Raw genomic sequence first — 23,676 nt, 5'->3', positions numbered from 1 at the left:
TACAAAATGGCCTCCAGGCGATACTGATACCAAGTAGTATATGAAATAATGTCAATCATGGTCATAATCAATATTTACTTAACTTAGAATACGTATTTTATTTCCCCGATTATTGATCAAAGGTTATATTTGAGAAAATCGTTTATACCTACAAGTATACCTATTAATTTATTTTGATATTAAACGAAACCAGGGCTAAATAGGCTAAATTAATGTTACTGGGAAATGTATAGAAAGGGCTTAATGGACAAAGATTACTTCAAGGTACATTTGGGCTTTAACCCTATATATTCTCCCCTTTACCTCACTCAAAATATATATTCGTTTTTCTTATTTTTACCATGCGCATGTAATGCATTTTTATATTTATAAATGTAATAACTAATCATAATTAAATAATAATAATAATCATAATAAATAAATAAATAATATATAATAAATACGATAATCAAAAGTTGAGATTAATGTACATTTTCATAACATGTTAAAATTATAATAATATGTCATAATTTATAAATAATACTTAATACTACTTAATATTGAAGCACTTTTTTGAGGAGATCACTTTTTGTTGAAATTATGTTTATTATATCATTATTATCGAGATCCATTAAAATGTCTTTTTCTACACTAATTAACATGAGAGTTTTGAGATTCTTTTGACTTAAAGTTATACGAATTGATACCTTCAAAAATTTTAATTTAGAAAAAGAACGTTCACATAGAAATGTTAAGATACCACTTCCTTGTTTAGAACTAGCATTATGACATTTTACTTTTTTCAATTGAAAAGTCAATATGTAATTTTAAAATAGGGTCATATTTGCTTAGTAAAATAACCATTTCAAAAAATGTGCCATGGTCTATTATCTGGTCGCTTAGGGTATACGCAGCTTCATTGGAACTTGTACCTCTATAACTAAGTTCACGTTTTCCTATAATTTTAAAAATATCAATGATTCTTGTCAATACCTGTCTCTTTTCTTCTACTGGTTTTTTTCTCAAATTACATTGGTCATATTTAAGTAATTGATCAATCAAACCACTACTATTTTTCAAGAAGTAAACATCTATACTATTTCCATTTGTTTTTATTTTTTTCGTGCTCTTCTAAACGTTGGTAAATATGTCGCCAATCGTTTATGCTTAATGTAAATATATTTTTATCACACATAGTTCCAAACGCTAGGCATATACTACAAAATAAAGCTGAATGTTTATAACTATAAGTTAACCAAATTCGTTTACTACCATCATTTTGATAGAATGCTCTATTTGCTATAAAAGGAATGTCTTTATCTGGTTAAATTGGATGATACAACATAAATTTATTAATAAAACTATAGTTCGGCTTTTTAATTTATCTCATTAAATTCATTGATATTATTTATCGGTTTTTCAATAATGATATCCTTATTTTTTTTCAACACACTCTGATTACTTCTCATTTTTTTTTTATTTGTACTCAGAGTACTTATAATAATATAATATTATATATAGTTCCATCAGTTTCAAGTGCACCACACTAGTCAAATAATTGAGCATAATCGTTTCTGTGACGAAGAAAATATTTGAAATCGTGGATCTCGGCCGCATTGTGCAGTTAGAAATTTTCTGACTGTGTTTGAGTATATATCTGTATTATATATAATATATATATATATTCCTTACATCAAACACTCAAGTGACGCGTGGAAACTTTCGTTGGAATGACACATATAATGTATCTTTTGGTCCCCGATAAAAAGTTTTCTATTCAAAATAATAATTTATCGATATTTTTTTTCTCCAGTGTAGCTGGATCGGTAAAACAACTCGATTGGCTTTCTCATCGGCCCATTACGGCAGTTTCTCAGACATTCCTATTTGATCAAACGCCTTTGATTGTATTGTATTTTACTACTGTACATCTCGAATGATTCCAAATTCAGAGGATTTAATCGTTCATAATTACAGCTAACGTTCAGATATATACCAGAGAGGATTAAATTTAAGCGTATCGCTTTATCAAGAACGTAATATTTTCCATATAGATAACTAATAATTAAACTAGATTCGATAAAAATTTTGAGAGCCAAAATAAGCATTTTTTCAATAATGATATCAGCTCATTCTTATTTTTCATTTCATGGTACATTACAGAGTTGGGTGTTATTCTTATAAAATTTTATTTAGATGATTATTTAGATAAAATTTTATTCGAATAAATTATTATATTATTATTATTATTATTATTTATTCGATTAATTTTCAAATACAATTATTCAAATAATTTTCAAACACAATTATTATTAGATATCATAAATTTAAATGGATAATTTTTATAGCTACATGCCCATATCTATCTAGTATCTTTATATTTTTGTGTAGAGCTCTATATATTTGGACTTATAAATATGAAATACAACATTGAACATACGTAGTTAGTACATAGTACTAAAATATCTGAGACAATATAATAAAGTACAGAAACTGGACTAAACTAGATATAATAATAACATTTTTAATATTGATAATTAATTACTATTAAGGTACATACTAAATACATGTAGAAAAACTAGAAGAATTATAATCATTATTTCATAATACATATTTAGTAATTAGTACTAACTACTACTATATATACTAGGATAGGATAACTATGTTTAAAAATTATTCAAATAATATTATGATCACAAATTATTCCAATAATAATTGTGTTTAAAAATTAGTCGAATACATTTTTATTCGATTAATATTGTTTCTAAATTAGTCGAATAATTTTTTATTCGAAGAATGGTAAAAAAATCATTCCAATAATTATATATAAATATATATTTATTTGTATTGTATACATACAATACATATTTATTCGAATAATTATCTAGATAAAATTTTGCCCAACTCTGGTACATAATATAACAGCTTACCGACAAAAATTATTGATTAAGGTGTTCCTAAATTCCTGCTGATTACCTGGACATTGGTTCTTGAATTATAAAACAAACGGATTATGATTTGTGTACGTAAACATAGTCGTTGTGAGCAAAATACTAATACCTATAGTTTTAATCCAATATTCCCATTATATGGTCTATGTCAGGGGTGTCCAACTTTTTGTGAAGACTGGGCCACATCATATCAGTATAAGTTGTGGTGGGCCACACACTTGTTTTTAATAATAATACATTCAAATTTAATGGTTAAATTATATTTTAACTATATTCATCTTTTAATAACATTTTTTCTAGTTTTACAATAGCGAATAATAAGCCGAAATATTTTTACAAGTATTAATATTTAATTATAATTACATAGAAAAATATATTTATCAATATTAAAAAAAATAAAATAAAACTAATGGGAAATTTGCAGTTGCTTTTTTTGTGAAATTAACGAATCAATATCCGGATCGATTGAAGTTGTGGCAATCCTTAAACAACTTTCAAGGTGCTTGTCTGATATAGTAGACCGGTTTTTACTTTTTATGTTTTTCATTCTTGAAAACAATTGTTCACAAATGTATGTACTGCCGAAAAGTGAGAACATGAATAAGGCATGATCATGAAGCACTGAATATATTTCTTTGGGTAGATATGATTTATAAAAATCTAATAAAGATGACTTATAAAATTTTTCTTAGAGTTGAATATCTGATTACAACTCAATGCATTCCATCTGAAATTTAGTTTCCACAGAAGTAATATCAACCGAAAATGGTGTTGAGAAAATAGCAAAGAGTTGACTATTCTTACGAAAATCTTCAAAACGGGTTTCAAATTCATTAATTAAAATTAAAATCAAAGAAGCATATTTCTCGCTATTCTTGGGATTGTATTTGGCCAACACAGGGAAATAGATAAAATTATTCACCTTAACTTGACTTAGCCATAATTTAAGTTTCAGTTCAAAGGCAGTTATTATTTGAAACATATTACTAATGAGTTGATTTTTACCTTGAAGACGTACATTTAACTCATTTAAATGAGTAGTTATGTCAACTAAAAAAGCTAAACCCATAAGCCAGTTTTCATCTTCAAACTCTATGACAGGTTTTCCTTTTGACTCCATGAACGACTTTATTTCATTTCGCAAATCATAAAACCTTTTGAGCATTTTACCTCGACTAAGTCATCTTACTTCTGAAAAGTAAACAACGTCTCCAGAATCTGCTTCCATGATTTTAAGGTAGTCTTGGAATTGACGATGATTAAGTCCCCAAGCTCGAATAAATGTAACACATTTGATGACAATTTGCATGATGTTATCCATTTTCAAAGCTTTCGCACATAAATTTTCCTGATGAACAATGCAGTGGTATCGCATCAAACCTTTGTTCCCAACTAAAACCGCATGGTCTTCTATTAATTTTGTAAGTCCTTCTTTTTTACCTACCATAGCAGGGGCACCATCCGTAATTAAACCTGATATATTGACCAAGTTTAAAGTAAATTTATTCAGTGTAGTTTCTACTGCTTCGAACAAATCACGAGCTTTTGTAGTGTTTTTCAGTGGTACTAAAGAAGCCATTTCTTCCGATATATTGAATTTATTATTAATACCTCTAACAAAAATAGCAACTTGTGCCGTGTCCAATACATCGGTACTTTCATCAATAGCCAAAGAATAATATTTGAAAGAACGGACTTTTTCCTCTAGTTTATTTTCTATGGACTTTCCAATGTCATCGATTCGCCTGCTTATAGTCTGATGAGACAAACTAATTTTTGAAAAGTCTGCTTTTTTATCAAGACACATTATAACTGCAATACTTTCTAAACACTCCTTAATAAACTCGCCATCAATAAATGGTTTTGATTTTTTTGCAATCAAAGATGACACTACATAACTAGCCTTTGTAACGGTTAAGGACTCAGAAGTAGCTTTTTTAATATTGAGTTGCTGAGAAGAAAGACATGTTTTTAATTCTAAAATTTTTTGTTTCCGAAAAAACCCTTGATGAGAGTCCATTTTGGTTGCATGTTTTTGTACATAATGTCTTTTTAAATTATAATCTCTAAAAACTGAAATGATTTCCTTACAAATTAGGCATAATGCTCCATTTTTAATTTCCATAAAAAACTATTCCGCTATCCACTTTTCGTTAAATATTCTTCCTTCATCCGTTACTTTTCTTTTCTTATTAGACGACATTTCGCTATTTGATTATTAGTTTATTATACAAATTATAAAATTGTAATTAAATAAATAATAATATTGATCACTAACACCACTGTTCTGAACAAAATGTGAACACCTGACCATCACGCGCGCAAAACTGTATGTCTGTATTAGATAACATGTGCTTAGTAATAATTCTATAAAGGTATTTTATTTTTATTTGTTGATAAATGACATAAGATATTAGTATCGGAGCCAATAAAGATATAACACTAATAAAATTTATCTTTAGGCCCGATGCACACGGCCGTATGTAATATAAGATAAGGTGCCACAACGGAAAAAACGGTTTTTAAATTTAAGTGAGGGCCGCATCAAAAACTAGCACGGGCCGCGGGTTGGACACCCCTGGTCTATGTGGTAGATCCTAAATCGATGATTGCTGGTCACCTAGCCGTAAACATCTCAATTTTTTTTAAATTAAAAGTTAAAATATGCTAATTCTTCTTACCCTTGTAATGGAATCAATTCGATTCCGGAGTTCGATCTACTTATCAAGAATTAAATACAATTTTTACACATTATTGATAAATATATAATGATCGGATTATGTATATTTATATATTTTTTATTATTATTATTATTATTATTATTAATATTATTATTATTATTATTATTATTGTTATTATTATTATATTATATTATATCTTACAATAAACTTGGATTAAATAATGATCATAGGATCCTACTGTTTTCGGCTTTTTATAATTGCTTTTGGCAGTTAAGGAAAGTGGCGGACTACCATTATAATAGACTAAATAGAAACACGATAAGAGATATATATATTCTGAATAATAATAAAAAAAAAAGTCAACAACACAAAACTAATTCCCGGTGAAATCCAAGAACATTTTAATTACCTAGCATCAAAATAATTTGATCATTTTCATAATGTCTGGGTTTACAATGGCATCAAGATAATTAAATTTAGTTTTAATTACATTTTTTAATGCATAAATGATTGATTATTTCTTATGGGAAGGGAGAAACATTAATCAAACTAGTTAAAAAAAAACTAACAATTTTGTTTTAATGTAATCGATAACTTGATTACAGATCCATATGGCTAGTAAAATTACTTTTTTATCGCTTCACACAAGTAGGTTATTGAATGAAAAATCGTCACCGATGAATATGATCTATCCTATAGTGCTCCTATTTCATATATATTCCAATGAAAACCAAAATATTAAAAACGTTCCATATTTCTTCTAAAGGGCCAGGAGTGATGCGTTCGAGTAGTTGTGATGAGTTCGTGGCTTTACGATATTGTTATTTAATTTAAAATAGGATTTTCTTTGCCCAAAAATGCGTCGGGAAGTATATCACAGGACTCTGGCATTTTGTTTGAGGATTCGCTCGACGGACGGTCCGTGAAACTTTACTGTAAATGGTTACCTTCATCGCACAAAGAACATGTATATGTGAAGATAGATGTCCTTTCTAATGTTGCGGTATTTCAAACGCATTCGTCGGTAAAACGATTTTCAACCCGTTTCGGGCAACTTTCGGTCTGTATACCGAAAACCGTAACAAAAATTATCGTTTCTCGATAATTCCAATTTTTCAGACCAGTCAAAGTATAATATACATAATAATAATTTTTGCATTAATTTCAAATTGTTTTAGTTAATATAACTGCGTAATAAGCAACGAAAAAGTACCAACGCTAATTTCCGATACTGATGTCGATTTGCGATTATTATGCATTAACGGTGCGAGTGACTGCAATCCAAATGTGACCGATTTCAACAAGGGGTGTATGTTTGCACGGCTAAGAGAGTGATAAAAATCGGATATCTTGAATTCAACGATATTATTTCAGTTGGCGGACCGTTAATGGAAAATAAAATCGTACCTACTTAATTTTGTTACACTACTACTCATATATTTTGGCCCTCGCCACTAGACGCTCGAGAAAACCTTGCATTTCGTGCGAGAATGCATGAGCAATTGAGTTTGGTATTTCGTCACGGCTTTCATGATCTCTGCCAACAATTAGAAACTAATTTAAGATGTTAGTTAACTCGTTTAGTAAAGTGTTAACGGAGTTTTTTCAATAAAGGATGATCGTACGTTTGTTTTCAAACAAGATTAAACTGTTTTCCAACCACAAGTCACGTTTTCTTAAATCAAAAATGGAATCGTTTTTAATCCTGATTTTTCGTAAGCAATGTTTTCGGATTTTTCTTATCCTCTGAAAAATATTTGAAGACTAACAATATTGTGTTTGAAAATATTTAATTTACTTCTGGTTATGAATTGAATGATATTGTTATACTCAATCGGTTGACGGTTCATCGCAAGTGATATTTGTTAAATTTCCTGTGAATCAAAATCAAAATAAAATATATGTAATCTTTTTCATTAATATAAGCTGCATAAAGTCTAGAAAAAATAACATAAACAATTAGTATTACACAGTGAAATTTATTTTCCTCAACTTATAATCAAAAAATATCCGTTTTCTACATTTAGTTTTAAAACACGTGGGTTCATCGAAGAACTGCCGTTTTCGTGCTAATCGTAAATATCGCGTTAAGACTAAAAATCTTCGACAAAGCTAATAATGCTTTTCGTGTTATTGATGTCTGAACCTTCGAACGGTTTAACGAAGAATATAATCTGTTTGCCAAGTTAATTATTTATTTAATTTATCACCAACGAAGGTACTATAATATGCGTCGACAATGGTTTTCGTTTAGATGTCAAGAAGAATTTTACGTGACACAGTTTTCGGTTAATTAAAAATATCGTCATACCAAAATAAAAAGCACTACTGCGAACGAACCACGTGTATATTGTATCTGCAATGACGCGATGTAATTAATAATAAAACGAATGAGGTTTTATTATCCGATAACGTGTTGCATACTTTATTATGAAAATATACCGTCGTGGTAAGGGTCGACTCCGAACTAATAAATCAATCTTAATGGCAATGCACAGTACACTTACACTTAATATTAAAGATCGAATCATTGCAAATGTAAAGTACGGGTATAACGGTCTTCGCGTTTTTTTTTTCTTAAGGTCATTTAAAGAGGCAGATGTGGGTCTGATGATTTATTAGAGAGAGACAAATCGTTTTTTAGTACTATGTTTTTAACTGTAATTATTATTATTACCAACGCTTAATGTAAACGAGCTTTACTCAATTTTCTTATGAAAAATGAAATTGAATTTCAAATATATCATTTTAATCAAGTATCACTATTACTTACCGATTTTGTTGAAAATACGCATTCACGGAATAACGCTTTGTCCACGCAAGAGCCGGTTACAAAGAAAAGACAGCTAACGAGTAAAAGTGCTAAATTTTATCTAGAATGATTTATTTTATTTTATTTTATCCAGATTAATTGGACATTAGTCGTCTAGGTGCCATTATTTTAGACAAGCAATCCAGTCATCTAAAAAGTACCTTTTTATAGGAAATTGGTAGAGGATTTGTCTTGTTTTTGTCTGTTTTTTCCACAAAAATTGCATCCAACATTGGTTTGAAATAGAAAATTAGACGCCATTTCCAAGATATGATAGAATAATTATATCGATTCGTCAAACTCAGCTAAAATAAATACCATCTGGTACACATTGTGTAGTGTGAGAAAAAGTAACAGCAACATTAATTTTTTTTTTTTTTAATACTTATTTATAAGATCAAGACATTGGTATGTGAAAATACTTTACAATTCTATCTTATTCTTTTATTGTAAAAACGAACACGAGAATGCTCTACATTTCTATGTAATATGATTCCGAAACAATGACTTATATTGTCAGACATAATGACACGTTGGCGATTTTCGAGAACGGTAATGGTCATCGGTCTAGAGTCTAGACTCTAGACGGTTATTAGTCTCAATTCCAGAAATCTGTCATCGTTTGCTAACGCTGTAGGTACTATAGTGAACTCAAAAAAATAAAAGTTAATAATTTACATATTATTTACAGTTGGTACCTCCAAACGGTATATCGATACCTCCACTCTAAGATGACCATTGTGTATATAAAAAAAAAAAAACAATAATAAATTATTACTTTTCTGTATTTTGCTTTTGGTATACAATTAAATCATTAAACGTATTGCCTACTAAAAAATATTAAAAAAAGAATTTTTAAACTATTTTGTTTACTTTCCTTATATTTAAAAAAAAATTGTTTTCATAAATGTAACAATTTTTTTTCAAGATTCAAATTTCTATTAATTTTGTTGGAAATTAACTTACATTTTCATACTTATATGCAGTGTCGGCCTGGCTCTAAAGGGCCCAGGCAGGATTAACCTAATCCAACCCCCATACTACAACATTTATTTATTACTCATATATTGAAATTAAATATATCTTAAATATGTAAAATGGTTATTAAAATGAAATACATATAGATTCTATATTTGTTATTTTAATTAAAAAAGAATAAAGTTAAAAATTCTCTTAATCTAAATTTACCGTTAAGTATTCAACTTTTATAAAAAAAAAAAAAAAAACTATGTATTTATAAAATAAATACATTTAATAATATATACATTATATCATATGAAAAGTCTTGTCGTTTCTTTTGACGATTTTTCTATGTCATATTTTAGTTTTATATTATCCACATTTAAAGTAATATCTTTTTCTAAAGCCATAAGCATTAGTGGTTCTAAATGTTGCTGATCGAGTGACGATCTTAATTTTGTTTTTATTACTTTAAGCTTAGAAAATATTCTTTCACAAGTGACTTGAGTTGATGGCAATAGCATTATGTATTTAAAAACCTGCTTCAAATTGTTGTACATACCGTAGTGACAAGATAGTTGGGTAATAATTTTAAAAGCACATGCTATACATTTCCAACAGGTATTACAATTTATCGAATCAAGTTTACCTTCTGAATCAGATATCACTACTTTATCAATAATATAACCTCCACCATCATTATCGTTCATTATGCCATGTTTTTTTTTGGAATAATATTAAAATAATAAGAAGCAAATTGTTTCTATTTAAGTAATACAGTATCTCTATTAACATCAGATCACTTTGTTACAGTTATCAAGATATCCATAGCATATTCTTCAAACTTTTCGATGTATTCGTATATTTTTGGATCTAACCATTTACATCCTTTAATATATTTTCATTTGGAATTAATCGTTCTTCAATACTATTTAATATCAAGATCATTCATCCATAATAATTATAATTTATATTTATCGAACTACAGCACAATTATAAAACCTGGCTAAGATAATAAGAAGTACGATTTACTTATTCTAACTATAGATTTAAAAATTTAAAGTTAAAATACTTTACGACCACGTGTTCCTCGTAATTATTATATCCAAACGTTTCGTTGCATTTAAATATACATATAAAAAAAAAAAAATAGACGGGGGCCCAGGCAGTGATTGCTGCCTAGTTGCCTTGGCCAGGCCGACACTGCTTATATGACGAATCAATTAAATCTGATAATATGAATTTTTTATTCCAATTTTTCAATGATGAATATACAATTTTTTTATTTTTTACCATTCCCAGAACCGCATTATTGTAACTAAATAAAAAAAAGTGAATTACCATTTAATATCCGTATTTTAATATTTATGAAGTCTAAATTATATTTTATCCTGTTGAACTAAAGAGAATAGAAAATTTGGACAAACTTGTTTAGAATATAATCTTAGCCAATTATATATTAAGTTTCCCTTAAGACTTTCCAATAAAATATATATGAGCCCCCACACGAACCTGTTCAATGGGGCCCATTATCTAGCAACGTTAGGATATTAATTATTACATTAAACATTTTTTATTTTTTTTAATAAAATAAATTAAATAAAACAAATTCGTTATTAAATTGATATTTTCCGAATGATTTCTACAAAAACTATTTGTATATGCTCGTCAAAGTTAGAAAATATTTCGTAATTATTTTAACCGAAAACAGTACCCATATGCTACCTGATAGAAACAAGATAGCGTGTAAAAGTGTACGCTGTGAAAAGGGTAAATCACGGAAAACTTTCTCAAAAAATCTCGGTCCTTATTATGTCTATAAATGTTTATGGAACGTCCGTACCTCCCGATTCTAACTCGAAAGAATCGCTCGTTAATGACACGATGTGTATTTGATTCATCGCACTAATGGCGTTTTCCTATACTTATGTACGTATATTCGAACGATGTTTTATTTTTCTTCAACTGTCTGAATACGATACTTATGGGAAAATGGTATAACTTCTCGTATTGCTATTCTCTACGTTTTCCGATGTCATCAGAACAGACTTAAATTTAAACTGTTGTACGCATTTAATGTCGGTCACGCTATAATAAAACTTTGCAGTAAAGAAAAACTACCGGGGCAGAGGATAAAATTATGACATCTGAACATTTACGGCACGGCAATCACATTCTTCGGTTTTAATACGAATTTAACGAGCAAGTTATACAAACGAATTAACTATTACCCGAATACAAAAAAATTTTGTTAAGTGAAATTTAAAAAGATAATTCATGTGATATTATTATAGCAACAACATTGACTGTAGGTATTTACGTAATGGTTTTCAATTTAATACTATTAGAAATTACGACTGCTGAAAAAACAAGCAATTTTTATCAGAGTTATATTTTTTTCTTTCAAACTTATTTCGAACAAATTTATTGAATTGTCTTTTAAAAAAAAAATAAGGTGATGTATAAATTAGTAAACTATTTATTTCACGTGTCCATATCATCGCTTCACGAAATCGTACGGTCTGAATGAGTTCATGTGAATTTAAAAATATTATACGTGGCAAATTGTTTGTGATTCATGCGTCATACGTGTTGCTGAATTTGAATAATCGATAATTATATACACGCACCAAACTATCCGAGAAATGTACTCTTTTATATAAATAGATGAATGTCACAAGGCAGATTTTTTTCATACTTAATTTATTTTTCATTGAACTGAAATAATTAGCAATCCAAATTTAAAAACAATTTCATTCCTCTACTTATTTTTTTTAGAACACTTAAGCTACTACTACAAACTTTGTATAATCCACCAGTACGTGTTATGAAAATATAGTCTCAATAATCAAGGCTAAATCAGAATTACATTTTTCAAGTTAAAGGCGATATTCAAGTATTGCATTATTGATTAAATAAAAAATTAAAGACAGATACAAAGTATTTTCAAAAGTAACCTCAGTTGGGGAAAATTGGAAAAATCTGGTTTTGACAACGCTAAAAAAATAATTTAGCTGGGCTAAATAGAGAAAACAATTATTTCGTGAAAAAAAAATTGCTATTCTTCAAAAAATGTTTCAGATTTAGACTTATACCTTGGCTGTAAATAGTTGAATTTTTCTGAGAAATTAACAATGTATTCGAGTACTAATTACAAAATTTGTGATTGATAAAAATTAATAATTAATAATCAAATAAATTAAAAAACAATAAATAACGAAAATTAGAATTGTAAATCAAATCTAGTAGGTAGTCACGGTATTGACGAATAATAGTGCCTATAGTTCTTGAATAGGAATAGAAAAAAAAATTTTATGCGGCTTAAGCTCCATCCACAGACATGTACATAATAAAGTGTATTTTTTCAACGCATAACTATATTCCGTTATTTAAATGAGGAGCTCACGTGGAATCAGACAAAATTACGAAAACAATTTACCCAATCAATAATACCGTACGTGCATTTTAGAACCGAGCTTTTTCAAAATTACCTTTTGCATAGATTCAACGTACATAAAACATAATATATTAAATATTTCGATTCTGAAAGAAGAAAAAAATTTCTATATGCGATGTTATGTATTTACGTAGATGTATAGTTCGGATTTACTGCGTGTGAGCCGTTCACTTCCTGAATTTTATACTGCTAAAGCTGTTAAAACTGTTTATGTTGAGGTATGTAGTGTGTATACAATAGTTTTTTTGGTGGGCATCTTTTACACGCAAACTCACTCAACCTAATTTTTTTTACGAAAAAAAACTATAATCTTCTCACGCATCTGAATAAAATATGCAAAAAGTCAAGTGACGAATTTAATACCATGGCATAGAAATCAAACTCCAGATCAGTTGCGTGGAGATTATTGAATCCTTATTGAACGTTATTTTAGATGCAAGTGCTCAAATCATCCTCAATTCAGCTACCGTAAAATTTAATTTACATCATATTCGGGGTATGATCTCGTTAACATCATTCGATTGTTAATATTTTTGGAAATAATTACTAAAATTTTATGCTTACGAAACTTCATTATAAATAAAACGTATACACTTATAATAATAAGATAAAAATGTATGGTACTATTGCATACAAGTTTATAACATATTTTATGAATCCAAATTATCTAAAACCTGTTAGTAAATTATGATAATATATTGTGATACATTATGGGCTGGCACGTATTTGAATTGTGGACTATGAGAATACTCGTCATCCCTAGATTGTATTATAGTATATTTAATAATATTATAAAAATGTCATATAATCTACCATATTTTTTTTTTAATATATTGTAAATGAAACTGTTTTAACATAATAAATACTATAACAAGTATTTATATTTGTAAGATTTTAATAGTATTAATAATAATTTCTATAATATAAAATAAGTAATATTGATAATATTTCGACAGTTAAAACTGCTTATGTAGATTATCTTTATTAAACATTCATAGAGCAATTAAACGATTCACTAAAATGAAAAAGAGACATAGCGATTTAATTTTGTAAAAATTAACTGTAACTGTTGTTTCATAAATATATTATAAACAAAACATTTTTTTTCTTTTTTAATTGATTTACTGGCTTAACGGCACATATAATAAAAATAACTTGTACATAATAAAATCCCCCCCCCCCAAAAAAAAAAAAAAGTAAGATCCCAGATATGTTCCTGGTTATGAATTGAAATTAATTAATTGAAATAAAACTTACTAGTTTAACTATCATAGTATCTACTATTTATGATTAATAGCATGGATAACAACTAATATTATCTAATGTTATCTGTGATAAACTGGTACTTAACGATAACGAAAACATTAAAAAGCTCAAGAAATTTGGAACATTTTTTAAACTTGCAGTGAACTCGTGACGACGACGACAGTGACGTAAGCTTGATATTCCACAGGCAGTATCATTTTGCTTTAATTTTTATCCACTTTTATTCCACGCGCAACTCGCGACTGTAAGTCTAATGCGTGGCTACATACGTAAATAATATCTTCACGATGTTTTAATCATATGCAAGTTATTCACTATTAATTCAAATCAGACGCACACTTGACAAGTTGTATCAAATGATTCGCGTTTTGTTTTCTTAACTACTCAAACTTCGGTCAAACTATATACATTACGCGTGCGAGTAATACGTGTTTGTGTGTACATATGAAATCAAATTATAGGCAATAAATTAAAACTAATAATGTAATTATATAGTAGATTCATTTAAATATTTAGGAAATAGTTTTTAATTTGTTTACCACTGTTAAAAATTATTGAAACGAGGGGTGGGGTGAAAATAATATAAAAATTCAGCAAAAATACTAACTGAATTTTACCAGAATTAATTAAACAATGCGCGTGCTCGTTGTATTTATTAATTCGTTTGTATGTACCATATAATATAATAATAACACTTAATTCACACAACATGTCAAAATATAAATGAATCAAACATTAGTTGCACGTCACATCGTGTAAAAATTAATATTAATATAAATATTTTTTTTTTTTTTTAACAAATGTGACTTGATCTGATTCGGATATACTATACGTATGAGCAACTTATGTACTCTTTATAATACTTAGGCAAAACATTTAATTAGAAATATTAGTATACATTGTAACGGAACACCGAATCAGTCATAACATTTTTATGAATGTTTAAAATTAAAATAAGTGCGATTGCACAGGGGACGTCCCGCGAAATGTTGGTGCCCTTTGTCTGAACTTTAAATAATTATAAATTAACTATCGATTTGATATTCGATTATTACCAAATAAAATGTCCAGAATAATATCCTGTTCTACAAAATGGAATTAAAGTGTGTATGTATTCGAAAGGAAAAATTACGAAACCCATGGAAAAGGTTCGTTTGCAAAAATATTAGAAAACAAGTATTCAACGTTAGAATATTTGAATGATCACATGATTAAGTCTAATTCTAAAAAAAATATTAATGAAAACCTGCTTCCACGTTCGTGGGTTGGTAACATACAATATCCAAATCGAGTTTGGCGTTAAAAACAGAGGGATTTCAGGCGTTGTCGCTATATATTGAAGTGTCACAATGTCAACGATTGTTCTCTACATTCTGTTTACCTCGGGGTAAAACAGTTCAAATATTAAATTTTTTTTTTTTATCGCGTCATGTTCGTTTGCTTGACTGGTTCGTGTCAGTATAGAAGTTTCATAAATGTGTATATCGTATAAGTTATAAGTTGCCATCAGATATTTCTTGCTATACCAAATACCAACTGTTAAAATAATGTAAACTAAGAATAGCCCACGATTTGTGCATAGTTAGTATTTGATTATTGTAATGGAATTACAAATCTTAATAATTATTATATACCATATCCATATGCAACCTACACTCTTTGCTAGGCTGAATTTCGGCCTAGACCCGTGAAACAATAAATCGGTATTCTATACAAATCAATAATTACAATAATAATAATTTTTTGCTTTTTTTTTTAAAAATAAAATCAATTTATACTGAAAAAAAATAATAATTATAATAACATCAGTAAAAATACAAGCATCAGTAAATCATTTTCAGAACAAGGTATAAGATATGAATAATAATAATTTTAAATTAGCAACAATTGTAGCTCAACAATATACACGATACGTAATGCAACTATGGTAACCGATCTCTTGTAAATAATTATTGTCATATTGCTTGATTGTACTGCCTAAGTTATTTGAAAAAATAATAATTACATTTTTATCAGATAACTAACATGGTTTTTGTAAAAAGCAAATGAATCTTAACTAATTTAAAGATTTTTCATAATGATTTAGTGTACTCAATAAGTAATGTGGTTGTTCAAGTTGTTGTAATCTACTGATATTAAAAAGACCTTTCATACACAATTAATATATTAATAAATACACTTGATAATATTGGTGTTGGTAATTCTAACCTTTCTTGGTTTAAATCATACTTATCTAACGGTATTCAACACGTTAAAATAGGAAATTCAATTTCTCAATACATTAACGCAACCTCTGGAGATCCACAAGGAGTTAATCTCTCGACTGCTATTTATAATTTCTGTCAAATATGTAAATAACTAAATATGTGTGTATGCATTATTAAAGGACGATTTAAAACTATTCATACCAATCTCTTCAATTGATGATTGTAATAAAGTATAGTATGATCTCAATCGATTCAGTCTATGACATATGAATAACAATCTAAACTTAAATACGAAAAAATTATTTCAAATTACATTCACTAGAAATTTTAGATTATCATTTAAATAATAAAAACATAGCATCTAAAGTTAAAGAACTAAGTATCACTTTTTCTAGTGATCTTACATTCACCGAAAATGTCAATAAAATCCATAATAAAGCTATAAGTATATTTGAGTTTTTACAACTACATTTCCAGGAGTTCCATGATCCAATTTGCTTACGTGTTATATATTTCTTTCTCATACAATCGATTCTAAAATATGGTTCATCTAGGGCCCTTATAAAAAGTATCTCATGAAAAAACTGGAACGAGCCTAAAATCAATTTTTACGTATGTTAGCTTACAAAATAATCAATATTGATTTGTCATTGCAATTATAAGCTTTAGAATTTAATATTGAACACATGGAATACAGAAAAAAATTGAATGACTTATGTTGACTTTATAACTTAATAAATTCCAAATTTGACTTTCCTGATATACTTGCTTTAATTAATATAAAAGTTCCGAAGAAAATGTTAAGATGTATGTCCACATTTTATATTCCTTTTTACAGACGTAATTACTCTCTTCGCATCGGTTAACCGAATGTTAACTTTAGGTAATAAATTTAATAATTTTGATTTTTTTTTCAATTCTCTCTCGGAGTTTCCTAATCATCTTAGTATACAAAATAACGATGTTAAAGTAAAAAACCCTTTAGAACTACCAAATTTTTCATTACAAAGTTCTACAAACAAATTATTAAGAATCTCCCAAACAAAAAAAGCACTAGACAGAGGCGTATTTAGACTTACTTCTAGAGGGGGGGGGACTGAAATTTTTTCTTTAATTCAGGCTCAAAATTCACAAGTGAAATTTTCGGTAATATTTATATCAGGTGAATCCTTAATATTTGTTTTTTTTTTTTTTTTAATCTAATGCCGGATCCACTTAGAATGATCTTTTGTGTAGTTCTTTTTTAACACCTATCTGTGTTTTGAAAGTTTCGCTTATGTTTTATCTAATTTTTCACTAAGTATGGACTGAGTCTTCAATCAAAATAATTTATATTATTTATCGTTATGGGACATATAAATGATATAAGCCATTGAGCGTTTAATGCTATAAATAATTTAAACGTTATTCAATTTAAGCATTTAAACGTTATACAAATTTAAACGTTTAAAAAAATTTTCCGTTTACCGTTATTGACAATTAAAACGTTATGAAAAATTTAGCGTTTTGCGTTATTTAAATAAATGTAAAATTTGAAACGTTTTCAAATGTAGTAATACTATAAAATAAATCATAATTTTCGTTTCTTAATAAAAAAACCCATTATTTATATCAAAATTGTCTTGGTCTAAAAATTCTTGGGGGGTTGCCCCCATCTCCCCCCCCCCTCGAATACGCCACTGGCACCAGACCATGACAAAATTACAAATCTTATGCTGAAAATATTATCCTCAAAAAATTCACTATTGCATCTTGCATATTCCCCAGATAAATAGAAAGTAGCAACCATAATATTAAAAAACCAGAAAAGGACTAGTTCCATCCTGATAACTATCGACCAATCAGCCTTTTACTTCTATTTCAAAATTCTTTGAAAAAATATAAAAAGCATAATAAAAAAAGCCTAGGTGTTATTTTCAATCTTTATTGCTACTATCCCCCAACACAATTAACATTTGACAACGGAATATACCTTATCAATCATCGGTATAATACCTCGGATTGTCAATGGATAAGTAACTAACATGGGAACCCCATATTTCATCTAATCTTTAACAAGCGCCTTTCCATGTTATATCCTATTCTTAATAAATAATCTGCAGTACAAAAAATAAAATGCTCTCTCTCCTTAGTTAGTTCTCAGTTAGCCATAACACACAATATGTTATCTGCATATCTATTAAAATACTCATAGCATTTTCATTGTTACATATTTTTCCATTATTATTTATTTTATTAATTAATACACTATTATTATAATTTATATTACTATATCAAATTGACATAATCAACATAATTGTGTACCGTTGAAAAAAGTTAATATCTTAATTCGTATCTAACTATTATATAATATAATTAAATATCATATTCATATAGTTATAAATTTTACAATTCTAAATATTCATTGATGTAAATAACTGTGGCCAAGAACATCTTATCTTTCTATCAATAAAAAAAAAATTAAAAAAACAGGAAAATATTTTATATCTGCTCTATGATCAAAATTATAGTTTATAGGCACAATATTAAGTAGTCTAGAACGATACAAATGGCGTTAATTTTAAGGGAAAAACAATTTTAAATCAGAAAGACTTGTATCGTTCTATTTTATGACGCTTCTATCGCACAGGCAATACTATATGAATAACAGGCCATAAAGGTTGAAAGATAGTTTAAACATCGTGTAGATCACTAAAACTGATTTTGTTATAGGCGTGCGCACAAATATGTTTGGCACTACCCAATAATTGTCAACATAAATATGTTATAAGTATGTACCGATAATGAAAAATACATTTATATTGTTACTATTTTTTTTCTATCCATTTGAATATTTTGGAATTGTTCTACAAAGAAGAATGAAATAAGAAAATTATCAACAAAATAGTTACTTACGCTATTTTGGAGTGTGTGATATTTAATTAATTGACAAAATTATGAAAAATAATTTGAAGACCATATGTAGAATTAATTATTATTTTGTATAATCTATTGAAAGGTAATGTAAGTTGATTGGAGAGGATCTCCCACCTTTTCACCTAATTAGTTAATTTTTCATGGGCACGCCCTGAACTTAAAGTCTGCACACGTCTATGCATTTTATACAGTGTTATGAATTTTACATTAACAAGTGTTTGCACCTAACAATTATATTTCTACTAATATTTATGATAATTTGTGGGCGTTATATAAGTCACTCAAATTTACAAACGAATTTTAAAATACAAAATAACCTAAAAAATACAAACTATATCGAATAGTTCTAAGTTTTTCAAAGATTTTCAGAAAACTATTGAATAAAAACTTATAATATAGAATATAAACTTAAAATAACCACGCTAACATACCTTTCAAGTTTAACCCGCGATCTTACGCGGTATAACGTATAAAAATTGTTGTGTATTACAGTGTATGTGTGGCAGTGTATTACAGCATTAAAAGTTGATCATAGAGGTATAAATGGAAAAATGACATTACTATAAAAATAATATACGAAGATCCAAGATTTTGTAATTTTTCATATTCTAAATTTTTTTTTTTTTCACTTTTTATACGTAGTATAAAATGTTACATTGAAAAAAATTATATATCACTATTTTTCATATTACATGTATTAAAGAAAATAAATCATTTCTATTTTTTCGATTAATACTCTGGAGGATAAACAATTTCGTCGTTTCTAGACATTTTTTGTCTTTGCAAGTATATCACAAAATAGTTCATAATTTATATACAAGTATATGTACAAATAAGTACAATTTTGCAATATGTTTTCAAATTTTTTTTTAACTTAACCATGCTGTCCAAATTATTTCAAAATCAGCACATTATAAAATAATTACCTAAAAATGTTCTATTATCGATCTCATATAAAATCTTAAACGATTAGGTACTCCTATTACATTATTGCTGGTCTCAAAACATCAGTTAATAAATAAAATAAACTACTATTGTTGAATGACTTTACTTTTATTGAGTCACTCAGAGTTTAAAACAGTGTGACTTTCATCGTTGTCAGATTTTATTGAAACGTAAAATCTACACTTAAAATATATTACTATTATTATTATTATGATTACTGTATCAAACGTTTGTTATAATTAATACTTTCTCATGCGAGTGCGACAATATCGGTTTTTTTCCAAGTCGAGAAAACAAAACAAATATGTACATTCTTCGTCAGTTCATTCAATCTGAAAACTGCCTGTTGAAACGTAAATGGACGATTCTCGTTATAGTTGGATTTGAGTTCAATGCGCCTTTTTGTTTGATGAGTGAAAATAACTTCAAAGAATATAATACGAATATCTTTTCCGAAATCCTAACGTCCATTGTTCACCGCCGAAAGGATGAAACAATTCGTAGAGACTGAAATTATGTACAATTTAGTGCTATCTAACTTATTCGAAGAAAACCTGTTTGAACTCAGAAAACTTAATGCAAGGCCATTAGTAAAAGACATTTCAATATCTTAAAACTAAAATGTACCTTATCTTACTCGTCATACATTTTTAAGGGTATTTCTACACCCTTCCTAAAGAAATAGCGGTTAAATGTTGCACTCAAAGCGTGGATGCATAAAAGGTGTAAATAATTAAATTGTGCTAACAATTTAAGATAAGTTTTCCTTTAATCGAAATTGCTATTTCATTTTTCAATTTGAAAAAATGTAATATTTATTTAAATTTATTTTTTATTATTTTTTTTTTTTTTTTATTTGAAGAAATATACAATCTATATCAGTAGAAATAGTATTTTATATAGTACGTATATGACAAATAACAGTGAAGAAAAAAGTCAACCAATGATAAGACACTTTAATTTTGAAAGTTTTTGGATTCAAAAGATTTTATTTTTATGTATTTATATATATAATTTTTTTTTTAATTTAAATGTTAATCTATTATAAAAAATCTCTGCACCACTTACGTTTTAAACTTCTAGGAGGACTACCAGGAATTGAGAGAAATTAAAAGTTTTTTATTAAAGCATTTGAATAAGAGGAAAGACGGATGTGGAATCTTTTATAGAAGCATTTAGCTTCTTCATGAATTGTTTTTAATTTTAAATCTGAATGTAATGTATGGTGTTTAGATATGTAAGGGAAGCATTCATTAATTTTCTTATAGCAATATTTTAAATTATTGGATTTTTCTCGTACTTAAGTTGAACTTTTTTTGCATTGATTTTAACAAGGTTTTGTACATCACGAGTTTGACATTAATAGGAGTGTATTTAGTATTACACAGGGCCGCATTAGCGCATAGGCACTATAGGTACTGTGCCTAAGGCCTACGAACATTTTTGAGCCTACGAAAATGTGTGACTACGATTTATATTATGCAAATAGGTATAAAAAAATTTTTTATGGTTTTTGACATTTTACATATGTTTTGGATTAAAATGAATTTTTTTAACATTTGTTAAAACTTTTATTGTATAAAAATGTATAATAGTTATCATATAAAAGTTTAGATTTGATTTTTATGTTGTATATATTATTGCTTTTAAAAGTTTAATACTGCATGAGATTCAACACTTCCTCTCCCAAGGAGAAGGTTTCTTAACCATTTAAATACTGGACAACGGCCTTACAAGGACTGGGGGCCTAGGGCCTACAATAGTGTTAATCCGGGCTTGGTTTTACATATTAAAGGTTTAAACATTAAATATATATTTTAAAGGGAAAATTACCTTTAAATATTTAGTGGTTGATCTCAGTACAATCATGTTTTCATAGCAAATATTAATTAAAAATGTAAGCAATAACATAAAACAAACCATTTTTTTAAAAACATCGAATGAAGTATTAATATTTTTCTTATTTTCTAGAAGTATAATATTCATTATTATTTTTTTATATGTTTGAAAATAGAATTATAAATTAAGTCTTCAAGTATTAATTTTTAAAAATGCATAACTATTCACAGGAAAACGTACTTTGTCGCTATACTTATACATTTAATTTTCTTTGTGATGATTTTGTTTATCTATCATAAGATAATATTTTTACGAATTTATATGATATAACATCTTTAAACAAAGTATAAAGCTTCAATAAACTCCTACATAAATCGGTCATGTTTACAGAATGCGTTTCTCGGAGGAATACAACGTTCACTCGTCGATTTTGATATTACGTGACTGAATTAATTCTTTCGATGTTATTGTACAGAATATGTCTACTTAGTATCAGTGCCTTGGTGATTAACCACGTCTCACTTGTTAGCTTTCAACTTTATACTATTAAGTGTTGAGGAAGGGTCTACTTACTACCACTTTTTTCCACTTCGTTGATTGTGTCGCATCAATGAACTAATATCTATTGTAGTAATTGATATTACTTATTGGATTATTCAATAGCCCATATTTCATTTAATAGACCTTTATTTTTTTCTTTATATCATATAAAATCTACACACATATATTTCTTGCTGTATTTACTTATTTATCATAGTATCTTGAAATTATCTCATCGTTTAAAAATATTGAGTTTACTAATAAATTAAAATGCTCAAACATAATTAATATCGAAAATATATTAATTGTATTTCCCGAAAATAAATTAAGTAAAAAATTATAAAATACATCTCTTGTTGGGCCGTATAAAAAATAAATTAACATTAGAAAATTATATAAATGTATAAAGTATAAATTATGATAGTACTTGAACTAGAACTATACACATGAAGTTTCACTTAAATTGTTATTTTGTCAACAGATTGAAACACTTTGCTCGACGTACAACCCAAATGTATTCATTGTAATGTACTCGGTAGTAGACGAAAGAAGTTTTGAAATAGCAGAACAGATGCTGCTGTTTTTGTGGAAAGGAGAGTACATCCACACTAAAGGTGTAATATTGGTTGGTAACAAATCAGACTTGGAACGAACGAGAAAAATCCAAACGAATGGCAAGCAAACAAAACATTTCTGTTTTTTTTTTTTTTTAATCCACTATTTATTTGAAAACTGATGAAACTTTTGTTTTAAATAGTTGGACGGAATCTGGCGTACAGTTGGAACTGTAAATTTATCGAAACATCTAGTGGCATTGATCATAATGTAGACAAGCTGTTGGTCGGTATATTAGCGCAAATCAAGTTAAACCCAATCAGAGAAAGGATGTATAACAGTAAAAGAAAAAAATATAGCATTACAAAATTATACAAAGATTTTTTGGCCTACCTAAGAGGTGTCAAGTCCAGTGAAAATTTGTTCAGTATATGATTTTTTTTATTTATTTTTTTTTTTCATTGTGTTTCAAAATGTTTTATGAGGACCAATTTCTTTCACTAAGATCCGATTTATATTTTTCCCCGAGTACAAGTACTACATTTTTTATATAAATAGTATATTCAAG

General features: G+C 27.7%; 1 protein-coding gene across 1 annotated transcript in view; it reads left to right on the top strand.

The window, feature by feature from the left end:
• LOC112683705 (GTP-binding protein REM 1-like) overlaps nt 1-23,675 on the top strand; it is a 165,682-nt gene extending 142,007 nt beyond the window's left edge. Inside the window, exons 6-7 of the mRNA XM_025554852.1 lie at nt 23,035-23,227; nt 23,311-23,675. Of these exons, the coding sequence (XP_025410637.1) occupies nt 23,035-23,227; nt 23,311-23,543 (426 nt within the window). The 3' untranslated portion in view covers nt 23,544-23,675. The remainder of the gene's footprint in view (nt 1-23,034; nt 23,228-23,310) is intronic.
• Nucleotide 23,676: the final 1 nt, after the last annotated feature.

This window comes from Sipha flava, unplaced genomic scaffold (genome assembly GCF_003268045.1).
Source record: "Sipha flava isolate LNK unplaced genomic scaffold, YSA_version1 232_pilon_pilon, whole genome shotgun sequence".
NCBI lineage: Eukaryota > Metazoa > Arthropoda > Insecta > Hemiptera > Aphididae > Sipha > Sipha flava.
This window is presented reverse-complemented; position numbering and strand designations above follow the sequence as displayed.